The sequence below is a fragment of the Sinocyclocheilus anshuiensis genome, unplaced genomic scaffold (genome assembly GCF_001515605.1).
Source record: "Sinocyclocheilus anshuiensis isolate Anshui unplaced genomic scaffold, SAMN03320099.WGS_v1.1 scaffold228, whole genome shotgun sequence".
In the NCBI taxonomy this organism is placed as follows: Eukaryota; Metazoa; Chordata; class Actinopteri; order Cypriniformes; family Cyprinidae; genus Sinocyclocheilus; species Sinocyclocheilus anshuiensis.
The window spans coordinates 124,701-134,351 of record NW_015557059.1 but is presented as its reverse complement, the minus strand read 5'-3'; the positions used below and the strand labels follow the sequence as shown (position 1 = coordinate 134,351).

The following is a 9,651-nucleotide window of genomic DNA, read 5'->3' as shown; positions in this document are numbered from 1 at the left end:
GCAGAAGCACACAATCTATACTTGAGATAAACGCAGGAACTGACAGGACTAAAGGGAACATCCTAATAATCTAAACTACAGCTCGAGAGCATCTAACGCTAGTTAGCATAATGCTAACTAGTATTCTAATCTTTTATTCAACGTTCATATGGTGTAATTTCCCATCCTGAGCGCCGGGACATCCACATCAAGCATTAATAAAGCAATAAACGGAAAAAGTGTGATGGGTTAGGGTGTTTTTCTTAATTCTACCCCCGTCTTCAGCAATTTAAACTGCATTTAATGCATGTAAATGAGGTGTTTTTTGGTCATGATATGTATGGGCTACGGTCTTACCGGCTACCGCGGCGGCTGCGAGCCTGCGCTTCTGTACGGGAGTGTGTTTCTCCGGTTCTTCGGCTTTCTGCAGCGAGAACAACGGGGCGCTGAAGGGGTTTGCCCGGGTCAGCTGGGTCAGCGTGGTCGGATACATGTCTGGTGGCAGACCTGAATGAAAAAACAACACTGGTTAGGCACTGAACACATTTACAAGCGTAGTGTTTTACATACATGTCAAATAAAAGCGTAATTCGTAGTAAGACGTTGCAGTAAAACTACCACTAAAGCAAACATTTAACACGTTAAAAGGCCGTTATGTGAAGAAAATGTGGAATGGTACTTCAATCTGTGTGTGAAGACCAAGAAAAAGGTTGTGTTAGGTTTTGACGAAACTCTTACTTTAGTGAATTTGTCGCAAAATGGCGCCTGCGTTCTCTCCTCTACCGGCTGCGCAGAGAGACCGAGCTATGTGCGCGAGCGCCGCGAGGCTCAACCGGATAAAGGAAGCGACTGCGTCACTGCAGGCCCCGCCCACCTCATTATAAATCATACTATGGGCACGTATCGGCTCATGAATATTAATATAGACCGCGATTTTTTTTTTCTTCATTTATTTAAAAAAGCTTTTTCAGCGCAGAGGATGTACATAGTGATATTAATAAACAATGAGCTATGAACAGTGCCAGTGATTAAATACAATTATTTTACATTATTTTCAGTTATTTTTAGATTCGCTAATTACATGAATTTAGTTTTAAAATGTGAGATATTGTGTTAAAAGATTTCCTTTTTCTAAGAAAATATTTTCATGTATATTACTACTACTACTATTATATATTTCTCAAATTAAAACAACATATCAAATGCAGTAATAATTTTACATTAATTCAGTTTCTTTTGTTATTTTTTTTAGATTTGCTAATGAGATGAATTTTTAAAATGTGAGATATTGTGTTACAAATTTCCCCTTTTCTAAGAAAATATTTTTCAAGTATATTACTTCTACTACTACTACTACTACTACTATATCTATATATTTCTAAAATTAAAACGACATATCAAATACAGTAGTCCTGCCAACCCATTCAAATGTTCATGCTACATAATTTTTTAACTGAATTTTCTGACTGGGTGCAATTGATATAACAATAAGATTAAATAAGAAAAAGTATTTTACAAATCTTATATATATATATATATATATAAGTTACACGTACATAGAAAAAACGGAACAAAAGCATGCACATCGACGGCACAAAATGCTCTAAATTGGGTGCTCGTCAAAGAAAATAATTAAAAAACAAACAAAAGTTGGCACACCATAGGCTCCAAAAATGCAAAACAATTTAACATTGGACTTCACACAAGGTAACGTTTTGAGCTAACAGCCCTGACGAAGAGCCTGCTAGCTCGAAACGTTACCTTGTATGAAGACCAATATTTTTTTTTAAGTTACACATACATAAAATGAAATGGTCTGCCAAACCAAATAAATTATTTTAAACCAAAATGCAGGGTCCTGGAAAAAAATAATGTAATACTATTAATTATGATACTAATATATAATTTTTACTCTTTTTATTTCTATTATTACATCTCCTTTTTAGTTATTAATATTGATATGATAAAAGACCAAAAATGACAGATCAGTTAAGACGTTGCATCTCAGCCAATCTAATTGGGTAACGTCACATTACGTAATTAATATTCATGAGCCAAGCCTTCGCCATAGTAGAACTCGCTTGACCAGTCAGGACAAAAATGAGAGGCGGGGCTATTCCGGAGTGCATTACGCAAGAGATTCCATGCAACTCAAAGTCACCGTCTGCCGTCTTTGTAGTGTGATTGAGCCATATTTACATGCATTAATATTGTACAGCAGTTAATTATTGCTAAATATGCTGTGTATATGTATATCTGAACAGGACTGATTATATGGTTTGCTAGCTCAAATGTGCAATGGTGTGTCTGAAGGTCAAACCTCAGAGTATAAATGACAGGAAACATTCCTGGGTAAATTTGCTGGAATGTGTGTGTGTGTGTCACTAAACTGACCTTGCTGTAAATAAACTACAAGGAAGGGTCACCTTTGGGATTTCAAAGGTCTTCTTTTATTTCACACAAGAATTGTACTGAATCAAGGATAAATAATTCATTCCATATGACCAGTTTTCCACAATTAGCTGCCTAAATACAAAGTGCAAATTGGACTTTATACCATTCACTGCCTTTGACACAGCAGGACAAAACTAAGATGTTACTTAGTGGTTAGTGGATTCGGTATATCTACATTTTAAGTAACTCACTGCGTTTTAAACATTTTTTTTAATTTCAGAGAAGACATTAGAAAAACATTGCCGTTAAAAAGTAGTAAGAGTAGCAAAATATAAAAAGAAACCCCTGCAAATGAATTTGTCTGTCACAAATGTATTTCTCTGAATGAAATGAAGATATAGTGAGTAAATATATCCAGACCAGTTTTGTTTTTAAAACAATCACAGCACAGAAATGAATTCATAGTTTAGTCAGATGAATGCCAGTGTTTGAGCAATAACAGACGGTCTGATTACAGTCAATAACAGGCAAGTGTCGGTGGACTCAATTCTCATTACGGGTTTAAAAATCACCTACAATGCCACACATCACATTATGAAAACATCACAAACACATTTAACAAGCCGCCATAATCTATTAAAAAAAACAACAGACTGCCTCTCACCAGAAGTGAAGCGTTACTCACTACATGAGATGTTCATAAGATCATTTTCTTTCAAGCTCTGGATAAAAAAATAAATATTGATCAATATGTCTAGTGCTAAAACCAAGCATTATCTGAGGTGGTAGTTCAGTAGTTTAAAAAAATTTCAATGCAACATATCATTAAAGACAAATGCTACTGGGTCAATCTCACGAAAACCGTCAAGAACATGCAAAAGTCATATTTCACCACAAAATCAACAATATCATTTGTTAATTATTTTAAATACTTTCAATCAAGCACTTAATTCTCATTACTGTAATGCAAAAAATAATGTTATATTATTAATTGTAAATTAAGTGTTCACAGTGGCTGAACTGAATTATTATGGCTATTTAAAAAAACAAAATATGCATATATAGTTTTAAAAATCAGATTGCTATCATTTTTTTTGCATAAGTAATTTTTTCCCATTACAGTAATGCAAATGTATTTTTTTACAGTACGGTAATGATTTTATTTTTTATTTTTTGCATTACGGTAATGCAATTGTTTTTGCATTATGTTTATCACAATGAGATTTTTCACATTATAGTAATGAGAATTCTATATATTTTGTTTGCATTATGCATAAAATTTTTGATTAGTAATATGCATTGCTAAGAACTTCATTTGGACAACTTTAAAGGCGATTTTCTCAATATTTTGATTTTTTTTGCACCCTCAGATTCCAGATTTTCAAAACGTTGTATCTCATCCATATATTGTCCTATCCTAACAAACCATACATCAATGGAAAGCTTATTTATTCAGCTTTTAGATGATGTATAAATCTCAATTTCAAAAAATGTACCCTTATGACTGGTTTTGTGGTCCTGGGTCACATATCATAAAAATTCTAAAACTTTTTTTTCTGGCAAAATTATACTAAATAACTCTTTAAGTGAGTTCACTTCATAAAAGAGTTTTCTACATACATTAAAAGCGGGACAGTACAATAAAATATGTTTGACAGAAAGGGGAATCTTGCAGAACATGCATTGAGTAGGGTCTTCACCTTCTAAGCCTTTAAGCAAAAATGCATTTTTCAGTCAGTCAGTCTTGTATGACCTACTGCAGGGATCCTCAAATCTGGCCCACGAGATCCACTTTCCTGCAGAGTTTAGCTCTAACCCTAATCAAACACACCTGAGCATGCTAATCAATGTCTTCGGGATCATTCGAAAATCACAGGTAGGTGACTTTGATCAGGGTTGGAGCTAAACTCTGCAGCGCATTGGCCCTCCAGGGCAAGATTTGAGGAACCCTGACCTACTGTATGCGACATCTGGTAAATACCACTTGATCAAATCTAGTTTTAAAAGAGAGTTAAAATCTGTTTGAAATTTCCGGATGTATTTCATGTAATTTATTATTTGTACATGTATCCCACTCTTCTTGCCACTTATTTAATATATAACGATTGATAATAGGTCTGATCTCAAAGGGAGGAATTTGACTGAAGGGGAGTTCAAAAATATCAATTAAAACTTTCCAACATGTAGTTTTGTTTTGTTTTTTGAAATAAGAAAGATTTTTCAAATTACATAGCTTTGATGCACCTAATAAAACAAGAAAAGCAGTCAAATTTGAAAAGTTTTGTAATTTTTGTCATTTGTTTTAAAGACAAAAAGAAGTATTCAAAATGTTATTTTTATATCAAAATATATTTATGTATGTTATTTAACTTACAGTCTGCAAAGGAGTGGAAAAATATGTTTAAATACTCCATTTCATGTTCCCAAAATAAGCTTTTATTTGTTTATTTACAAAATCTGTCACTGTTTGGCTGTAGTAAAACACCCACAGATGCAGCAGAAAACATCTGGCTCATGTTTGCGTTTTCTTCTGTCGCTGGTTGTAACTCTAACCTTGAAATCAGGATTAGGCCTAAAATAAATTCATGTGTAAAAACAGATAGTTGTAATCTGGCTCAGATGAAGACAGGAATCATTTTTTGACAATGTGTGTGGCAGTTTTTCTGCTGATTAAGGGAGAACACTTTACGAATGGTTGTCGAAAGCAAAAATGCAATGAAATGCATCATATGTTCTGAGAAAATGTGACGATCTAGAACAAAACAGGCTCTGTTTTTGAATCAGCACCCCAGAATTAGTAAGAAAAAAGTACCTGATTCCATTCAGCAAATATGTGACAGGTCATATTTGGAATAATGCAAACACAGCATGTTCATACTAACGTTATTCCGGTTGGTGTGGCAGGTTCGTTGGGGAAGATTTCCTTTAAAATATCTCCTCCATCCACAGATGCTTCCTCAGTGACAGCTGCCGTCTCCTCCACCACCTGCTGCTGAATAGAAGAAAACTCAACTATTACAGAGCACAGCAGATGAGATTGAGCAGCATAAATTAAGACTCTACTATGATCTTTTTATCTATATGCATGTTGACTTTGTTCTTTACTTTAGTGCGCTGTCTGCTGCTGGTCCTGGTGGTGACTGGAGTCTTTCCTCTGCTCCGGACCGGCTTAGTCACAAAGGGAACCGGCTCTGGTACAGGATCAACTTCTGCCAATCAAAAAGCAAAACTGATTAAACAGAAACCTAATATGACCATAAATATTTAACTTTCAGTCATTATTCGAATTCTAGTGCAACGTTTGGAAGACTAAACTCTTTTTAATCTTAAGCAACTTCGACTGCCACAATTAAATGTCTACATTTGATGAAGAAAATGTGCTTGTCTGGATGACTCGGATCACATGCAAAGTCTGATAGCTTAGTAAAAGAATCACACACCTCTCCTCAAAAAGACGCAACATTTGAGGAGGTCGACAGTTGACTTAGTGAACACTACTAAACACTACTAATAACAAAGGATGAAGTTGATCTACTTGAAAGTGCATGAGCTGACATACTTTGAAGTACAAATCCAAAAAGACTCAATATCAATAATTCCTGCTCTACCAAGAGCAAGAATAATACATAATATTCAAATGATTTGTGTTAAAATGTAGAAATAAATCAATAACACAAAACTTCTCTTGGTGAAATATTAATAATAATTATTATTATACATTATATCATATATTATAATAATTATTAATAATAATGAGATTATATACTGTATTTTTATAATCTGAAGCATCCTATGTTTTATATTCCAGACTGACCTATATAATGCATTTATTTCCAAGCACGCAAAGGCAAACAAATATATGCCAATGCCGGTTCCAGTTTCACTTAACAGATTTGTTTAGAAGGTTTAGGATTTATAATAGCTTAAATGTTGTTTATAATGAATGTTTGTAGTGTTAATAATGTTTGAAAATGTTTCTTTTACAAATATTCTACATTATTTGTGAATGCAATAGTACAATTCAACTCAATTGTGTTTTTTTTCTCTCTCAACAATGCGATTCTGACCCTGTGCGACTTTTACTCAGGCACGACTTGTTTTCAGGAAAATGTGGTACTTAAAAGTGCAAATGCAAAAAGCTTGTTTCAGTACTGATCATCCCTGTTTTACCTTCTTCTTTGTCACTGTACTGATCTTCGGCTGAATGTGTGTTGCCGTTCTGGTTTCCATCTGCTTTGATGGTGAAGGCCTCCGGGATGGTGGTCTCGGGTTCAGGCAGGCTGCTCTCCACCGGCGGCTGCTCCTGGAGCTGCTGGAGCTTCTTCTCATACACCTTACGTGTAGAGGCTGTGAAACAATACAATGCAAACCTTCACAAATCTACAGATGTAGGACATTCATAGTGGGCCATCAATATTCACAAACTCAATTTGACTGTAGAAAAACGGTGATACTCACCAACAATTGGTCCTGAATGGATTCCATACTTCATAAGCTGAACCTTCAACTCTTCATCAGTCAAACCAGAGATGTCGTTCTCCTCTGGCCGAACTCTGTCTGTCTTTCTTGTGGCTTTCTGAAGATTAAGGGATTATGAAAAGGAAAATGCATGTAATTATTTTCATTTTTCTCTATTTCTACCTACTAAGAAAATCACAGAAGTGCTTCTCTGTGTATAAAATGTAAAAGTGTTTACATGTAAAATAGCTTATTTTCAAATTACTCAAGTCAGAATAAACAACAATTATTAACTATTATTTTATATAAAGTAAAAATAATTTTTAAAATGTTTAGAAAGCATGTTTTATTGTGGTAGACTAGAGGAATTATTATAGGTTTATATATATATATATATATATATATATATATATATATATATAATGATTATAATAAGTAAAGTAAAATAGCAGAAATAAAAAACAAAGATAAAGCAATTAAGAACCATTTGTTGTATAATAAAAAAATAATAAAAAGCCCTGTAATGATAATTATTATCATATTTTACGTAATAACTCTGATTATATACTTTATTATTATTATTCATAAAATATGCATAATCCATCATGTTTGAATGGTCTGTCTCAAAAAAGTAGAAATGATCATGATAATAATGATCATATTTCATATAATAATTATGATCAAATATTTAATTATTATTATTAATAAGATCTGTATAACCCATGATGTTTCAATGGTCTGTCTCAAAAAGGTAGAAATTATCTCAATAATAATAATAATGAGCATATTTCACATAATTACTATCATACAATTATTTGTAATAAAATATATATATATATTTTTTTTAAATAATCATAATCCATGCTTGAATGGTTTCTCTAAAAATTCAGAAATTATCATCATGATAATTTTAATTATTCTCATCAGAAATTATTTCTACTTTCTTGAGATAAAAACCATTCAAACACAATGGATTATATATTTTATTAATACTAATAATCATAACAATATTTTCATATTAAAAGTGAAATATACGCCAATAATTATTACGGGAAATATGATAATTACTATAAAATACATAATCCATTATGTTTGAATGGTTTGTCTCAAAATATAAATGATCATCATAATAATAAATACAATAATTTTATTTCACAAAATAATCATCAGATGTTTAATTAAGTTATTTAATTTAGTTAAACTGTTATTTTTTATGATAAAATATGTATAATCCATAACATTATCATACTTCACGTTAGGGCTGTGCAATATATCGAAATATCGCAAATGTACACTTCGCATTATGCAAATCGCTACGGCTTGCAATATTTGGGGCCATGAACAAAAGACAGAGAAAATCACTCACTGCTCTTACCTAAATAACTTTTGTAGCTTAAATAAGAATCAGTGCATATTGAATTCATAGAGTAAATACTAAGCGGTGTATTTTTCCTTTTTATTATTCAGTTCCTAAACTCATGTTAAAATGATTACACTAATGTTAAAATGACATTTTTATGTAATGCTCGAGTAAAACTCTACCATTCACTTTCAGAAGTTGTTGTAGGGGTGCTTTCCTCTCACAAAAAGTGAAATATGTATGCTAGTTATATTAGAATCAGAATCAGAATCAGCTTTATTCACCCTCTTGATACATACATACATACAAATAACCATATATATATATGACACAAGATAGTTATAGAAGTTCACAAACTGTTTCATCTGAGCATGTGGCACTTTAAGCATTATCGTATCGCATTATTTAATGAGTTATCGCATATTTCTTCAATAACGCACAGCCCTACATCACGTAATAATTATTTTATTACTAATAAGCTATTATTGATCGATAGCCACTATATAACTACTTCTCCCACACATCTATAAGGTATATTCAGGATTCTGTAGAAGCATGCTAGTCAGTGTTAATGAATGCATGTGGTTTTTATTGGCGCTCACCTTCCCTGAGCGGCTCCTGCTGGACAGCAGCGGCGCTGTCATCTCCTCATCGCTGGAGAAAGTGTCTGGAGCGGGAGCAGAGATGTTCTTCTTGTTGAGCACCGTCAGGTTCTGCAGATACAGCTGAACATACACGTCTTTCTTGCTGTCTGCGCTGGGCAGAGGCACGTTATTGGCCAGTAACTCACTCTTCAGTTTCTCTTTAGTGAGCAGCGCCGGATCCTCGTGAAATTGCGCCATGCTTGATCTTTACACAGAGCAATATAAAACACGGGTTATTACTACTAATAAAACGCAAGTAAAAAAGTGAAGCGGTGTCTTTTTGTAAGTACCTGAAGGAGAATAAGTGGAAATAAACGCGTCCAACTCTTGCCTCGCGTTGTTGACACCCGTCAAACCGGCTCGCGCCTTCCGTTTGAATGTCCTCGTAGGATTTTACGACAAACACAGCTATCTGTTACATATGTTATGTACATCGAAGCTTGTGGTTAAATAAAAACAGCGCTGCTAAAATGCGTAAACGAACGGTTTTGCGAAAGGCGGATAAAAGTAGAACTAGCTCGACGGCTCGTTGCGCGCCCGCCTAGGAACTGGCACTGTGGAACAAAGCTCAACGCTCATTGGTCGCATGGGTTAAGTAAGGCGTTCTCCTATTGGTTGACGCGGAAGAGTGACAGACGCTGGCCCAAAACAAAGAGGCAGACACCGCGCGACAGCTGCGGCTGCAACAAACACTTGAATTTACAGCAGTTTTCTTCTCAATAAACTGGTTTATTGTGAAGAATGTAAAAAAGAATAAGAAAACATCATTATGAGTTCAGTTAAACAGCAAAAGGTAATGGTAGGGAAGTTGACAGG

The 9,651-nt window shown here is 34.0% G+C and overlaps 1 protein-coding gene across 3 annotated transcripts in view; it reads right to left on the bottom strand.

Moving 5' to 3' along the window:
* The window catches only part of LOC107676459 (lamina-associated polypeptide 2-like), an 18,083-nt gene extending 8,699 nt beyond the window's left edge, over positions 1–9,384 (bottom strand). Inside the window, exons 1-6 of one of the 3 annotated variants that reach the window (XM_016471006.1) lie at positions 9,081–9,384; positions 8,794–9,049; positions 6,832–6,949; positions 6,544–6,720; positions 5,479–5,582; positions 5,256–5,365 (exon numbers count right to left, since the gene is read on the bottom strand). In XM_016471006.1, the coding sequence (XP_016326492.1) occupies positions 5,256–5,365; positions 5,479–5,582; positions 6,544–6,720; positions 6,832–6,949; positions 8,794–9,033 (749 nt within the window). In that variant the 5' untranslated portion in view covers positions 9,034–9,049; positions 9,081–9,384. The remainder of the gene's footprint in view (positions 1–5,255; positions 5,366–5,478; positions 5,583–6,543; positions 6,721–6,831; positions 6,950–8,793; positions 9,050–9,080) is intronic. The other 2 variants (XM_016471005.1, XM_016471007.1) reach the window with 2 other exon arrangements.
* Positions 9,385–9,651: the final 267 nt, after the last annotated feature.